The 16,456-nt window shown below is 34.4% G+C and overlaps 3 protein-coding genes across 7 annotated transcripts; 2 read left to right on the forward strand and 1 right to left on the reverse strand.

Annotated features, from left to right (window-relative positions):
• Window positions 1–9: 9 nt before the first annotated feature.
• Window positions 10–12,929, forward strand: LOC139112518 (small ribosomal subunit protein uS9m-like). Of its 4 annotated transcripts, XM_070673566.1 has the most exons (11): window positions 10–218; window positions 446–590; window positions 702–805; window positions 879–1,052; window positions 1,123–1,202; window positions 1,325–1,400; window positions 1,478–1,603; window positions 1,691–1,733; window positions 1,820–1,935; window positions 12,520–12,682; window positions 12,767–12,929. In XM_070673566.1, the coding sequence occupies exons 1-11, from the start codon at window positions 120–122 to the stop codon at window positions 12,856–12,858; spliced, it is 1,218 nt and encodes a 405-aa protein (XP_070529667.1). In that variant the 5' UTR covers window positions 10–119; the 3' UTR covers window positions 12,859–12,929. The 4 variants fall into 4 exon arrangements, with proteins under 4 accessions (XP_070529667.1, XP_070529669.1, XP_070529668.1 ...); XM_070673568.1 differs by lacking the exons at window positions 12,520–12,682; window positions 12,767–12,929 and adding an exon at window positions 6,427–6,556; XM_070673567.1 differs by lacking the exons at window positions 12,520–12,682; window positions 12,767–12,929 and adding an exon at window positions 2,524–2,612.
• On the forward strand, window positions 3,779–8,340 carry LOC139112517 (transient receptor potential channel pyrexia-like). Its single transcript, XM_070673564.1, has one exon. It carries the CDS (start codon window positions 3,779–3,781, stop codon window positions 6,620–6,622), a length of 2,844 nt encoding a protein of 947 aa, XP_070529665.1. The 3' UTR covers window positions 6,623–8,340.
• On the reverse strand, window positions 12,611–16,374 carry Argrs-m (arginyl-tRNA synthetase, mitochondrial). Of its 2 annotated transcripts, none has more exons than XR_011547396.1 (6): window positions 15,078–16,374; window positions 13,854–15,012; window positions 13,649–13,776; window positions 13,332–13,555; window positions 13,028–13,252; window positions 12,611–12,702 (listed from the first exon to the last, which is right to left on the reverse strand). XR_011547396.1 is itself a non-coding variant. In XM_070673574.1 (6 exons), the coding sequence occupies exons 2-6, from the start codon at window positions 15,111–15,113 to the stop codon at window positions 13,102–13,104; spliced, it is 1,698 nt and encodes a 565-aa protein (XP_070529675.1). In that variant the 5' UTR covers window positions 15,114–15,265; window positions 15,341–16,374; the 3' UTR covers window positions 12,860–13,101. The 2 variants fall into 2 exon arrangements, 1 of the variants encoding a protein (XP_070529675.1); XM_070673574.1 differs by lacking the exon at window positions 12,611–12,702 and having other exon boundaries at window positions 12,860–13,252; window positions 15,078–15,265; window positions 15,341–16,374.
• Window positions 16,375–16,456: the final 82 nt, after the last annotated feature.

Here is a 16,456-nt window from a genome sequence, read left to right on the forward strand (position 1 = left end):
CTACGAGTCGTTACCGTCGTCACCGATGTGGCTGTGGTGGCAGCAAATTTTAGGTTATAATAGATTAGCTTGAACAATTATTCTCTTTAAATCAGTTAAAAAACGATCAAGCCATAATTATGGCGGTGTCTACTTTTATTCGTTGTACACACTTTCGACGTTTAATCGGCTTAAGTAATAATGCTGTTACATTCTTTTCGGATACCAGCCAACGTTTGGTATGTCTGCAGTTTTTTGTTACAAGACTGTGGGTGCATTCGTTTACGCAGCAATCAGAGCAGTTACTGCACTTGTTCAGAGTTTATCTCTTTTTTTTCTTAATGTAGAAGAACATAGATAACCTCTCAAAAAGTGCAGGAACTGTGCTGACTACTGCGTAAACGAATACACCTTGTCTGTTTAGTACAGTCTTTCTTTTTTTTATTGCTATGTTAATTATTTACAGTTACAGAATCGTGTTGTGACACGATCATATACAACGCCTATTGAAGAGATCAAAGATATCGATGAAATCAACTCTGATACAAAAAAAATGGAGAAAAAAATAAGCAAAGCTATGTTAATGTATTTACAACGTGCAAAGGAACATGGTAATAGTTTCATTCTTTCTGTACAGATTTTATACATAATTAGTAATCTTTCATATAATTATAATGTTAACAGTTTATAGATAAGATTTTGTAATTCATTTTTTTCATTAGACCAATTTATGAAGAAAGAAATTGCAGAATATGAGATAGGGAAAAGATACTTGGCCAACATGATGGGTGAAGATCCCGAATATTTTACACAAACGGATATTGATGTAGGTGTAATTATTAAAACAATTTGATAAATATTTTAATTAATATTTAAAGAAATATAATTGTTATTTTTAGAAAGCAATTGAATATTTATTTCCATCAGGGTTATATGATCCTAAAGCACGGCCAATAATGCAACATCCAGAAACAATTTTTCCAAATAGGAAAGAAGCAGAATTTGATGAGACAGGGAGACCCTTTCACTCTATGTTTTATACTTCAAAACCAAATTATTACGAAGCATTATATGTAAGTTATTGTAATGATTGTGACATATAAAAGAAAGCAATTAATATTTAAGAATATTATTTTTGTACAGAATATTGTGGATAAAATAAAATCACTGAATGATATTGAAGACTCATTTATAAGGCAAGGCAATTTACATAAGGACCAAATGTATGTTGAGTATTTAATTTGTATAGAATTAATAGAATCAAATATATATATACAACTTGATATATAATTTTAAATATACATCGCAAAAATGCAAGTTACAATTTTTTAAATGTATTTTATAGCAATCTAATTAATTCCACATGGTTGTTGAATCATGAAATTGAAAAACAAATACTTGAGCCTATTAGTGACTCAGAGGTAAATAATATTAATAATAAATAGTGATCCCTTAAAAAATATATATAACTTAGTTTAATTTATAATAATTTTTTCAGTATAACTATTTTATTACATCGTTACAACGATTGTGTGATCATCCGTTATCAAAGCATGCAACGGATTTAATCATGAAATATCGTAAAATACTTACTATTGACTCTGATCAAATGATAATACCACCTGTAAGTATCAATGTGTATACATAATAGTAATAATAGAAGTATTTATTTAGTTTATAATTAATGTAAAGACTTATTTTACCTATAAAGTTGGAGTATGACAATACAGGAAGGCCATACATTAAAGTTGCAAGTAAGTGAATTACTGACACTGCCAATTTTTTCACTATATGTTTATATGTAATATATAATAAAAAACTTTGTTGCTGATGATTTCAGATTGCATGAGAAAAACTGCAAGAGGTGAAGTAACAATTTGGGGAAAAGGTTCTGGAAATATCATTATTAATGGACACGACATTACGTATTTTGAAGAGTTTCATAATCGTGAACAGGTAAGTCATTATAATACAAAATATATTTTAGCTAGAAATAATTTTTATTTATATACAGGGTATCTAAAATAAAATGTTTGATCGTAAAGCTGCGGGTGAATAAGCGCGACAGATATAATATCACTGTCCCCGAATAACCCGTACAGGACTCCAATTTTAATTCTTTACCCACAGTTTTATGATTGGATATTTTATTTCGGATACTCAGTATATTAAAATAGAACAGTGTATATTACACTTGTACAATTTTCCATCACATATAAAGTAAAAAAATGTAACAAAAAAAATTGTACAAATGCAATAATGCTGTAGCAATTTTTGTTATAATTTTATGGAATAATTAAGGTTTAATTTTTTTAATATATCGCTAAAATAATTAATTTTTATTTAATATATTGTGCGATAAAAAAAAGTGATTTAAATCTATAAAAAAAAATTAATTTGTAAACTTTATAACTTTTAAATACTAGTGTTTAATTATGCGACAAGTCGCGCTTGCCGCTATAGTCTCCTCGCGATGTTGATTAGGTAATTAAGATATTGCCAGTAGAGTTAATAAAGCTATTTTTTATTGAATGCTCTACACAGGCAGGGTGCGAACCGTACAGAGAAGCGCGTTTCGAAGACTCCCGAGTGCGGAGGTCGATGTCGCGATCAATTTAAATAAACTTGTACGTTGCGAAAATTGTCGGATCTATCTCGTCGCGGAAATTCCGTTTTTTTATATGACAGCCTAATACATCTTCTCGCGGTCTCCTTGCTTATATTTTTTTTAAACGCCGCGTCGGTTGAACTGGCGATGTTATTATTTGTTGCGCGTCTAAAACTTGCTTTGATAAACATATATTGTTATTTCGCGCATCGATTACCTTGTCTTGTTGAACTTATAACGTTCGTTTCTTTGTTATAAATTATAATTTATACAACTAGGTAAAAGTTAATTCGCATTAAAAAATGTTGATCTTAAATCAGAAAATTTTAGTGCTTAGAAGATGAACGTGGCATTTGCGATAAGAAGAAATTTTTATACGATATCGGTTTGTGATGCGTATTGTGAAAAAGAATGTGAAATATGAGAAACACGTGCAGTGTCCTTCAACAATCTTTCCGTGCGCATTTCTGATAGCCTACCGGTCTCATCCAGTATACGTAGCATCCAAACTTCTTTCGCTGGTATAACCGGTACAATGGAGTTAGCCGCATGCTGTACACTCTCTCGGTCTCAGTGTGAACCGGTCTGGCAAAAGAACGAGGTGATGCGATCGAGACGATTATCAATATCCACCACCGAGCTTCGTCTCGTGCTATAACAAACATAAGGTACTTCTTCATTCTAGAATCAATTTTCCCGTTTATCAATCGTGTAAATAAATATCGTTTAATATGTTTGTAATAAAACATATTGTGCTAAATTTGAGATTAACGCGAAAACATATTCGTTTTTAGTTATTATTCAAAACATAATTTATTAGCTATTTTCGGATATCGACACGTTTTTATTATAATTGTTATAAATGACACAAAGGATATTATAAAGTTACGCTTACCTTTGCATAATTGAAACTTCTATTTATTTTTGTAAAATATATTTTTCCGTTTAATTTCTGCTTTACTTACTATAATAAATTTGTAAAATTTATAATTTATATCTTTTTAATTATTCTATGCGTGCTTAATAAATAGGATATTATTAACAAATTTTTGCTTTTACATTTTTTAACTAAATATTAAAGTTTATTATTAGTGCTAATTATATTTTTAGGTAATTAATCTTAATACGGGAACAGGTGAAAGGATAGATAATCGCTGCAACAAATTTGTACCGTTTTCACCAGCGAAAGAAATGGAGAAGACCGAAGAAATAATACCAAAAACCATTCCGTCTTTATTCACACGCGCGAGCACGGCTTCCTTATTTATAAATCGACTAAAATCGCGACGTTCATTGTCTAAACAAGATGACAATGAACTTGAAAGTGGTCCAGATCAATACGAATCATCGCAAACCGATAATTTTATAAATCCAACATTTATGGAAGATTATCCCATCATAAGTGAACGCGCTTCTTCCGAAGTCTATCTCACTTCTTTAAGCATTAACGAAGATTTCATCAAAAATATTCTCACGGAACACAGGAAACGTATGAGCTACACATCACAAATCTGGGAAAATCTAGAATCCCAAAACTCAGATGAAACATATGTGGAGACGGTATTTGCGAACCTTAATTCCAACGAAATTGACATCATGTTATTACAAGCGAGTTTTATGGGTCGTACAAAACTCATACATCGTTTGTGCAAACGTGGAGCCAATGTCAATTATACCGAGCCCAATAATGGTCTCACTCCGTTGCACTTGTGCGCGTTTCGGAACTGCCTTGAGGGTGTCAAGTATTTAATAGAACAAGGTGCGAGTATCGACACCACGTCGAAATACACGGCTTTTCATTACGCTGCTTTTGGAGATGCTTTTGATGTAGCTCAGTATTTCATGCAACAAGGTATTAGCCAACTATCTCCGTACGACACTGAAGAAACAGTATTGCATGTGGCCTCACGAACTAATGCTTTACACGTACTTTCTTTGCTAGCGCCGAATAATAAAGAATTGAATCGTTTGGATCAGGATGGATATGCAGCTATTCATCATGCAACTGACGGTAGAGATAAAATTTGTTTAGAAATACTTTTGAAAGCTGGTTGCCAAGTAGATTTACTTACTGAAAAGAAAGATACTGCTCTGCATTTGGCTGCAGAGGCAGGTTATGCAGATAATTTGGCCCTTCTGGTTGAAGCAAATGCTAATCTTCAATTGAAAAACCATCGAGGACACACAGCTCTACATTTAGCCGCTCGTTCGCATTCGCTAGAATGCATGGAAATTTTATTAAAAGGTCGCGCGGATCCTAACGTAGAGGACTACGAGGGTCGGACACCTCTGCATCTGGCTTTAGGCAAATCTTTAGTAACCGAGGAAATTACCGAACTTTTGCTGAAGTGGCGGGCGGACGTAAATAAAGCCGACAAGTACGGATATACGCCATTACATATCGCTGCCTCAAATGAGTTGTCACAATGTGTCAATTTGCTGATAAAACATGAAGCGGATCTTACTGCAAGGACTATCGGTGGGAATAGTGCCCTATCTATCGTTCTACGTAAAACTCCTACATCACTAGACGTATTTGAGCGTAGACTGGATAAGTCTTTGAATTTACGTCGACAGGGATTCATTGCAGGCGAGCTCGAATTACAATTAGATTTCCGTCCGTTACTGCAACATCGGCGGAATCGACAAAATCGATCGCCTGAAATTAGTTATCTCAACACCTTCGTAAAGGAGGGCTACAAGGAGATTTTAGAGCATCCTTTATGCCAGTCTTTTCTCCATCTCAAGTGGCACAATATTCGAAAATATTATGCCGTCAGATTATTATTCTACTTGATATACGTGCTGATTCTTACGAGTTGGGTGATAATTGCTCTTGCTCATAATTGTTACAACGAATCGAAGGGCTACATACATAATTTACCGTTATGCGCGAACGCAACTGGAATTTATGGTTTTCTTTACAAACATCCTACGGTACTCGAGATTCAGTGGTACACGTTGATGGTGCTTACTATACTCGAGGCTTGTCGCAAATTTACCGTCATTCCCAGTTACCGATCAGTTAAACAATTCTTTACGCAAGTGGAAAATCTGGTTGAGTTATGCGTGATACTAAACGTTTTTGCTACTTCTTTTATCTACACGGGAAAAACATATACCTGGCAAAGTTACTTAGGCGCTTTCGGCGTGCTTTGTGCTTGGAGCAATCTGATGTTAATGGTCGGACAGCTACCGGTGTTTGGTGCTTATGTAGCTATGTTTACTAGTGTGCAGGCACAAGTATTTAAGCTACTTTTAGCCTACGCTTGCCTATTGATAGGTTTTACAGTTAGTTTTTGCGTGATATTTCCACGTTCCAAATGGTTCAGCAGTCCGCATACAGGTCTCATTAAAGTTTTGGCGATGATGACTGGCGAGTTAGGCTTCGACGACTTTTTCTTTTCATCCGAGAAAGGGGGCCTTCCTTTTCACGACAGTATTGGAGGAACTTCCTGGATCTTGCTACAAATTTCAGCCCAGCTCTGCTTTGTGTTATTTCTTTTGTTCGTCACGATTGTGCTGATGAATCTGCTGATCGGTATAGCTGTGCATGATATCAAGGGCCTACAAAAGACGGCAGGCCTCGCAAAACTTGTACGTCAAACGAAACTGATTTACGATGTGGAAATTGCAATTTTTCATGGATTTACGCCGTCGAAACGATTTTTCGCATACATGCGATGGGCCGCGCTTCTGTTACCGTCACCTTTACGAACCGTTCTGATAGTTCGTCCTCTAAATCCCAGAGAAAAGAGATTACCGCGTGAAGTTCTCTTTGCCGCCTACAAAGTAGCCAAGGAAGGAGATGGACAAAATAATTTTCCCTTTTTGCGCAGAAAAACTTATGTCGCTACGAAAACTGCTCTCAAAGCTGATGTAGCCGCGCATCGCTGTCGTGGCTTTGACGAAGATACATTGCAGCACGATTGCAACAAATTTAAAGAAGACATCGCAGAACTTAAAGAGATTTGTGAAAAAAATCATATTCTTCTTCAAGAACTTATGAAAATGCACAATGGTAAAATAAATTAATAAAATTGTAATTTGGCAACGAGACAAATTGTAAAGAGATCCACGCAGTCGATTGAAATTTTAAATTAGATTGATAAATGCTAAAAGACTTTAAAATTGGAATTTGTGAAACGCAACATCGATACATTATAAACAATTATATATATTATAAAGAAGAATTAATTCTTATTCTCTGCTTAAATCTTGCTTATGAGATATCGTTCCATTACTGTGATATAAAAGTAGGTGCGTTCAATATTAGCCGTACGTAATTTCATTTATGTTTATATGAATTTTATATAAAAAGCTCTACAGATTTGCATAAATTCATGCATATGCAAATACTACATTTAAGTAAATTTTAATTATATGAAATATTTTCTTATGAGAAAGACTTCATTTACTTTACATGTATTTCTTTGAGTATAAACGTTTAGTATGTATTTAGTATCTAAAGTAACATGGATTTCGTGATGCGAATACAAACGAATGCATATTAATGAGACCTTAGAGAAAATAGGCCAGTCTATTTATATTTTCTTAAACATTTCTTCATTCTTGTACAAATTTTCATAAATTACCTCAGTTTGCCAAACGATATTTTTGTCACATCTGATTGTTTTCTACTAACATGATTTTAATAATTCTCTTTATCTTTAATTCTTTATAACATTTTGTAAGAGCAATTATTAAAAGTTTTTTTTTATTTGCAATTTAAAAGACTATTAAACTCAAATTTAATAAGAAAACTTTTTAAAAGCTTTTCTTTGTTGGCTAAGTTTTACTTACAAATTTTGCACATAGTTAAAGAATAAATATAATAGCATTAACGGTACACGTAGACTAACAGTCAAAACCGGTTTTAGTCTGCATAAGTCCTCATCCGTTAAAAGTTCAACTGTCAAAATAGAAAATCCGGTAATAAAACGAAGACGGTTGAGTTACAGATCCATTCTCTTGAGTGAAAATTTGAGAGGCCCGGTACTTTGGACTTTGTACTTTGATATTTCACACGCAAACGACTAAATATCTCGTCGTGTTTCATCTATCAGACAATTTGGTGCCTTATGATTCTTCGAATTGATTGAAAAATAAATAAAAAGTTGCTTATAAAAACTACACATTACATATTTCATTGCATTACGAATCCAAAGTTTCCATTCACAATTTAAATAAAATCGCCTAAGGCAAAACAGTTTCGTATCTTGAATTGACTGTTCAAAAGCTACTTTTCCTACTTTTTTTATTTTATTTTTTATTGGAAAGAGTACTAATATGAAATATTTATTTTATGCCCGATGTTTTACTTGTGCATTTTATGTATCAACAATTTACAGGCAGCTAGTAACTCGAGAATATCTCTTGGTAAAGATTTTCTAAATACACTTTAGATGAATACAAAATTAAAAATTACGTAAACGAATCATGATATCATATTTGCAATCATGTGATAGTGAAAGGAATTTAGATATACGCATTTTATATTCAGGAAGCTGAAAAAAAAGCTTAAAATATTCTGAAATATAAGAATCAATTATTAACAAAATAATTTTAATTAAATAAAAATAACTTTTTCTCTTTTTTTGCATTCTTGTTTAACTTTCATCGATCTCAACGAGAAAACAATTTATCATTATATCTGATTAAAAAATTTGTGCAAATATCTTTAACGATTAAAACGATGTTTTAATGATAATACAAGTAAATAATAATGTCCTAAATAAAAATTCAAGTGATCTTTCAACAGTAATTTTCAATCTTATTCAGATTAATCTGGAATATAATAAAAGGACAGTTCATGAACAGAGATGTGAGTAAAGTAAATCTCGAATTTAACCTATATCTTTTGTACTTATATATTATATTAATTATGCGTCTTGCCCCTCTGCTCACAAATTCCTCTTCCTACGCGAATTACTGATATACTGCGTATGCAGAGTACGTCGTGCAGTACGTGTAGCGCGATCGTACAAATCAGTTGTAATGCTCGCTGAATTGTCAAGCGTACGTCGATCAGTGATAGACATCTAGAGCTGACATAATTTTTTTTTTTTTAGAAAATGCGGCTGAAATCCTTGTCGGCATGCTTTTGCATTCTAGAGTCGAAAACTCGGGATTTCGTTAGCCGATTTCCAGAGTCTTATAAATGCACGTTTCCAAAAGTGAGAGCGTTAAACGTAAGGACGAAGTAACTACTATGTAAAGTCAGTAGTGAGAAGAAAAGAAAAGTGCGGTGTCGATGAAAAACACAAAGTTATCGTACTATTTGGATATCTCGAGATTTTTACACAGTGACAGATAACGATATTCAAAATCAACAGAAATATTAATATCGAGATTCTAAAGGAAATAAGTATATGAAGAATGGAGTTGAAAAAAATGCTAACACATAAAAGAATAATAACACAGTAACGACGTAAATTTAAAAAAACGGAAAACAAAATTAGACGTGTGATAAATTTAAAGGCCCACTTAGTAATATAATATTTTGCTATTAAAAACTAATTTGCAAAATTAAATAAATTAATAAAATCTGAATATAATAAATCCTGATAATAAGAGTTTTAAACGAATAATCTTTTTATTCATTTCTATTCTCGTTCACATATATTAAAAGAGACATCATTAATCACAAGTTGTCTAGATGAATGCAAGTCATGAATAAATGAGAACAGATCAGATATAAAATATTCTCGAGGTACACTCGGTCGTGTTCAAAATCGTGGTACAATATAATAATTCTAAAGTGGCTTAAACGAAACGACTCGTGCTTGTAATGTGATAGCCGAAGAAGAGAACAAGAGAGAAAGAGTCGGGACTGACACACGGTGACGCGATTGCAGTAATTAGGATGCTTTACTGAGCGAATCACCGCATAACGGTACAGAATACTTAGTACTTAATTACGAAACAGCATTTACGTTGGAAATAAATTTTAACTCAAGCAAATATGTGCGAAAGTGATCGAGATTCGTTAGCAGAAAATGTTAAAAAGAAAGATTTTCAGACGAGTAACTTAAAAATACAAACTATTTTGAATAATGACGAACAACATTTTCAGTCCACCAGAAGTTTCAATAGTCGTTACAAAAGTGAGCCGCTATCTGTAAGATTAGCTTCAACTTATAGGTCGTTAAGATGTGCATATCAACCAGAAGATTATCCACAAAAAATCGAGATCGATGATACAACCGTATCAAAGTTTGAAAATGATAGAATCGAGATCGATGCTGGTGAAGCACCACCAGCCGACGATTCTCTCTTTTTTGACAATTTCGAATGCTGCAAGAACCACTATGTAAACGGTGCAAAATTGAGATCGGCTATATGGTCTATTATCGATTCGACAGAAACAAGACTATTGCTACATATGGAGAAGAATCGTGTACTTCCAGATGTGTGCAAAAACGAGAGACTCCGAAATATCGCTTACATTTGGGCGTCTTATCGCGGTCTGCTACATCATTTACCGGAATTAGAGAATGCCGGAGCGCGTTACGATTACGTTGAACCGCGAACCGGAGTGAATGCCATTCTCGCAGCTTCATTGGGTGACAAGGTCGCTTGTGTGGAATACTTGATTGCGAAAGGCGCCGACGTAAATTATGAGAGCTTCATCACTCGTTATACTCCACTTCACTTTGCAGCACTCGGGAACAGTTGGCACGTCGCAGCCACGTTACTGGATCATGGTGCTAAGTTGAATTACGTCTGTCAGGAAGTCGTCGAGCCTATTCTGCATAGTGCCGTCCGTGCAAAAGCAGTGGAAACGGTGAAGCTGCTACTCAAGCGTGGTGCCAGCGTCGTTGAGAAGAATCATTTGGGTCAGACGCCGTTGCATGTGGCTTGTTTCGTGCAATCAATTCCATGCGTCGAATTACTATCAGCTAGCGCGTCTAATGTAAACGCCATAGATAGAGAACACAGAACACCTCTGCATTTCGCCGTAATGAGCACAGATTCATCTGCCGAGTTAGTGCAATTGTTGTTGAAATGCGGCGCCTTGATAAATGCCGTTGATCGCACCGGCTTCACGCCTCTTCACATTGCCGCGCTAAACGAACAATCCCGATGTGTAGATGCGCTTATTTGGGCGGGCGCCGATATCAGTGCGACCACGTGCACTGGATTATCTGCCTTGAATATTATATTGAAGAAAATTCCTGAGTCTCTGCACGTATTCCGACAACGTTTAGACGCATCTATCAGACTGACTCGACCAGTATCGCATAATCGCGAGTTCGAAATGCGATTACATTTCGACATCCTCTTTCCTAGTAGTAATCAGTGCGAGACCAGTTTTATAAACACCTTCGTACAAGAGCATCGAAAAGACTTGTTGTCGCATCCGCTGGTCATGGCTTTTCTTCATCTTAAATGGGAAAAAATTCGCAAACTTTATTTACTGAGGATACTTTTATACGCTATGACTGTAATATGCATGACTACTTACGTACTTACTGCACTGGCATATAAATGTTACAATCACGATGTCGCTAATAATTCGAAGATTTGTGGCAATAGGAAAGTATCTGGTTTTCTTTTTCGGAGACCAATCATCGAGCTCGAGTGGTACCTCGCGCTGGTTTTGACGTGCATCACCATACCAAGAAAAATCTTTGGCTTCATGGTCTACAAATCAGCGATACAATATTTCTCTAGTATCGACAACGTGCTAGACGGAGTGGTAATAGTAAGCGTATTTATTACGTCTTTCGTATATACTGGGCGTACTTACGATTGGCAAAATTATGTTGGGGCGTTTGCCATACTCTGCGCCTGGACCAACCTGATGCTGATGGTGGGCCAGTTACCGGCCTTCGGAACTTATGTCGCCATGTTCACGCACATTCAATTCGAGTTCGCCAAGCTTCTGTTAGCGTATTCGGGCTTGTTGATCGGTTTTACTATCAGCTTCTGCGTAATATTCGCTGGCGAGCCGGCATTCGACAATCCTTTCACTGGACTGATCAAAGTCCTAGCTATGATGGCTGGTGAATTGGACTTCGAAGGACTCATCAATCAAATGGACGACGAACCAACAGGCGGCTCTGTAATTATTTATCATCCGTTGTCAGTATGCTCGCAGATTCTTTTCACGCTATTTATAGTATTCGTTACTGTGATTCTGATGAACTTACTAGTCGGTATCGCCGTGCACGATATACAAGGTTTGAGGAAGCACGCGGGGCTTACGAAACTAGTAAGACAGACGAAAATGATCCTCTTTACGGAAATGGTGCTGCACAACACTACGATACCGTACGCTTTTCGGAAATGGATGTCTGATCACAAGATCGACGTTGAAAATAGAAAACGGGTTCTCGTGGTAAAGCCGCTTAATCCTCTTGAGAAGCGTTTGCCTAAAGATATAATGAACGCCGCTTATGAGATAGCACAGAAGAATATTCCTTCCTTCATGAACGATGATATTAATTTAGGCGATCACGCCGTTTGGCTGAAACGACAAAACGAGTTATCAGATATTGCTTTACAAATGACTTTTGAGAAATTAATCGCTATTATGAAAATAAACGAAGACGCTATAAAAGTGCTGAAAAAACAGATGCTAGAAACGCATAAAATGCTGGAAAATATAGCGACAACATTAATACAAGAAGAACATACCTCATTATAATGTGGATAATTTATTCATCGGTACGATTCGATATTTCAACCTGCAATACACATTTTGAGATTAATATTATGTATAACCATAGCTCATTTTCATTTATAATGTTATAATAAAATAATAATTTTTTAAATTTTAATTTATTATGATTCAGCTTTCTTAAAAAATACTTGGAATCTAATATTAAAATAAACTTCTTACTTTTAGATATCACTCATTATATTAATGTCTTTTTATAATTTATAAAATTATCTCTTATACTTCTTTCGTGCTTTATTTGTTGCAGATAATATTTCCATTAATTTTTACGAACATGGCTGATAAAGTAGATATCGAAGCCACAATTAAAGGTGGTGGGCCTACTGGTCAGTCTGGTGCTATACGTTGGGGTATTGCATGGGGCTTACGTAGCTTTCTCGATAAACCAACGATTGAAAGAATGCGAGTTGGTAAGCAACATATAATTATGCTTGCAAAAATGTTAATTAACACAAATTAATAATTATATGGTAAATTATTCTTTTTTTTAATAGCTGGACTTCTAACAAGAGACTGGAGAATACGCGAGAGGAAGAAGTTTGGTCAAAAAGGTGCCAGAAGAAAGTTTACTTGGAAGAAACGTTAACTTTGCTTATTGTCACATAAATTTCATTTTTATTACATACAATAAAATTGTATTGAAATAACGCTTTAAAACATTGAATATTATTTCATATAATAACTTATTTCAAAAAATTAATTGTATTTTAATATCAAACAAGAAAAGTAGAGTATAGTTCTGATTAAAATCTTACCAAGATTGACAGATAAACGTGACCAATTTGACAAATAATCACTAAGATCTTTTTTATAATTGTATCCATTTTTTTCACATTTTTTCCAAAGGTATTAAACCAAGTAATTTCATACCTCGTGCAAGAATGTTTTTAGCGACGTGAAACAGTAGCAATCTTTGATTAGCAATATCGGGTACTTCATTTTTTACTTTTAACGAATTAAAAGCTTTGTTAACTACATTACTAAAACAAAAAAATATTTTTATATACTTATTAATTCCATAAAGGAAAAAATGTCTAAGTCTTAAAAATGATATCTTACCATAGATTGAAAAGATATGTTGTTAATATGCAAGGTTCTAGTTCTTCATACGATTTCTGTACTATTTCTTCGAATTCAGTAATTAATACGACTAGATCATCAACAATTTCTTCTTGTAACAACTTTGGCTCACATTCCGAAATTAGTACAGCACCACAATTGCGCTCCAAATTAATGAGTCGGCAATGTGTATATTGCAATTTTATACCAGTGTCCCCTTTCAACTAATCTTACAGAAAAGATTTAAAAAAAGTAATTAATAGATCACGTAATATTTTATAACGCTATTAATATAAATTCTACAACAGTTTACTTACATCAAATGCTGCATTCCAATCAAATGTATAATCTCGTTGTCGTTTTCTCTTTAAGTCATTAACTATCATTGCAGAAACGCCTAATATATCTGAGCTCTGGTCGGACGAGTCTAAACGAACTTTAGTGGCTAAAAAAAATTTCTGTTATAATTAGTCGTATATAAAATGAAATGTGACATAATAAAAAATGTTAAAATCAACATACTCTGTGATTCAAATTGTTTTTGCTTCATGATATCTCTGGCAGTGTCTAAGATATCTTCTAAAAATACCATATTACCTTTTCTCGTACGCATACCATGCAATCGTCCAAATTTTATATGTTTTAATCTATCGGCCCATGGCATTTGCATTTGTTTTAATATTTCTATCAATTTTGAGAAATGAGTGGTTTGTGCGTTATCCACAATGTAATACATACAATCAAAATTATTTTTTTCAAATCTATCGATAGCTGCAGCAATATCTCTGAGTATGTACAAAGTGGAACCATCGCTTTTAATTATGGGAATACTTGTTTTATTGTCTAAATTTATAACTTTTCTATTCTGTTCATCTTTTACTAATAACTGCATTTTTTCCATCAGTGTAATAATGTCTTTTATATTGTTAGCATTATACATGGATTCCCAATGATATTCATCGAATGTAACACCAATTCGACTATAAATTTGCGTTAATTCTTCAACTGTGTATTGTTTAAATGCTTTCCATTGTTCATGTGTGACTCCTGCGCCATTTTCTAAATCGTTAAATATTTTTCTTGCACGATCTAATATTAAGGGATCGGTTTCGGCTAATTTATTGGCAGTAACATACGCCGTATATAAGACTTTTATAGGATTTTTTCTCATTTCATTTTCACCAATATTTGCCATATCAATTCCCAATTGAACCAAACCATATTGCGTACCCCAATCGCCTAAGTAGTTTATCCGCTTCACATTATTTTTTACAAAGCTGTTGATATTGGCAACATAATTTCCTATCATTGTAGATCTTAAATGACCAAGGTGAAAAGGTTTGGCGATGTTAGGTGAACTAAACTCTACGATTATGTTTTTTTTATTATTTGCAAAAGTTGGAGGCAATACATTTAAAACGTTTTGTTCCAAAATGTCTTTGACACATTCATCTCTAGAAATATTGAAAGAAATCGCATTATTCTGTATATTAATGCTGTCAAAGATGCCACTTGGATTATCGTTTAAAATATTTTGTACTTTATTTTGTATGCTGTATTGCAGAGTTTTTAAAGGAAGTAAAAAAGAATAGATTTTTTTTGTTTTATATGTTTTCAAATGTAAATACGGCGCAATGCGAGATATGCTTGCATCGTTAGTGTTTTGTAAAGATTCCGCGATCTAAAAATAAATTTGATTAAATATATAATAGTGAAGATAAAGCTGAAATAGTAAATTATAATTACCTTTTTCATAATTGCAATTTTAATATTATTACTCATATTTAATATTTTAATTAAAATAAATAATTATCTATTTATATATGAAAGTATTATACATAATTTCGACATCACATAAAAATCGGAATAAATTATAAGTGAAACATTTTAATGATATAAGCTAATAACTATATGGAAAATTATTTGCTTATCTGCTGTAAATTTTTATAAAAAACACAATCAATTTGTTTTAATACAAGTAAAAATATATAATTTTTTTGAAATCGTACGTTAGAATTAGCAGGTTAGAAAAATCGGAGTAAGCTATTCTACTAAAACAATACTATTGACAGATGCCACTAATATAACTGCAAATCCGTATTTATAAAGATGATACAAATTTTTTGTTGCTCAATTATTAATTGCTTATTACAATATTTTGTTCGCGTGTGTTAATTATTTTATTATAGGCACAGTATCTTAAGGCCTGTTTCGACCAACGGAGCATTTCCTATATCTTAAACTATTGAATATAATCGAGAGGGGAAACTACTCATTAAGACGAGTACTCGTGAATACCGGCTTAAATTCCGTTTCTTCTCCTGAATTAAATTTCGCTTCTTTTAGCAAAACCGTGATCTAACATACGTTATAATTAGTATATTCGCGAATAACAAACGATCCTGCATCGATTGAGCGTAATTTGAGCTAAAAATTTTACTTTACCCGCTAACTTTACGTTCGAATTTATTTTTTAATTTGCGTAAAAACGATTATTTATCAAAAATTTTTATTAATCTAACAATCAACAACAAATGACTAACAAACGATTCGTCAATTAGAAACATGAAACAACCAAAGTTGTCCCGCTAACTTTCCTGAGGTATCTCTCTCTTGGACATTGCGTGATCCATGCGCGGACGAGATCGCGAGATCTCGCTGGCGCGGTCACGTGACTCCGTACTTCCACAGTTATTTTTTCAGGCATGATGGCGCCAAACGCCAGTATTCACTTTTATGTAAATATATTATTGATTTGGTGCGTACCGCGATCAAGCACGAGCGTTCGCCTTGACGCGGCCGGCCGTCGAAAGTAGCCCCGTCGCGGGGTAGCGCGCGGACCGCCGGCGAAGTGAGTAACGGACTGGCCTGTGGCCGCCCGCCTGGAATCGCTAATGAGGACATGTTGGTTAGGCTGCCGTGACAGAGAGAGAGAGAACGAGGCCGTTACGCACTTGCAACCAGGCGCTCGTCGGCGTGTTCGCGGCGGCTTAGGAGCGCGCACGGCGACCGCCGGCGGCTCCGCGGCCGGTTTCACGCCCGCTCGCGATCACGTGCCGCCTCGCGCGCGGAAATATATCCGGCTAATAGATCAATAATAAGGTATTTAATGGTCTTGCCGAGTG

This window comes from Cardiocondyla obscurior, linkage group LG29 (assembly GCF_019399895.1).
Source record: "Cardiocondyla obscurior isolate alpha-2009 linkage group LG29, Cobs3.1, whole genome shotgun sequence".
NCBI lineage: Eukaryota > Metazoa > Arthropoda > Insecta > Hymenoptera > Formicidae > Cardiocondyla > Cardiocondyla obscurior.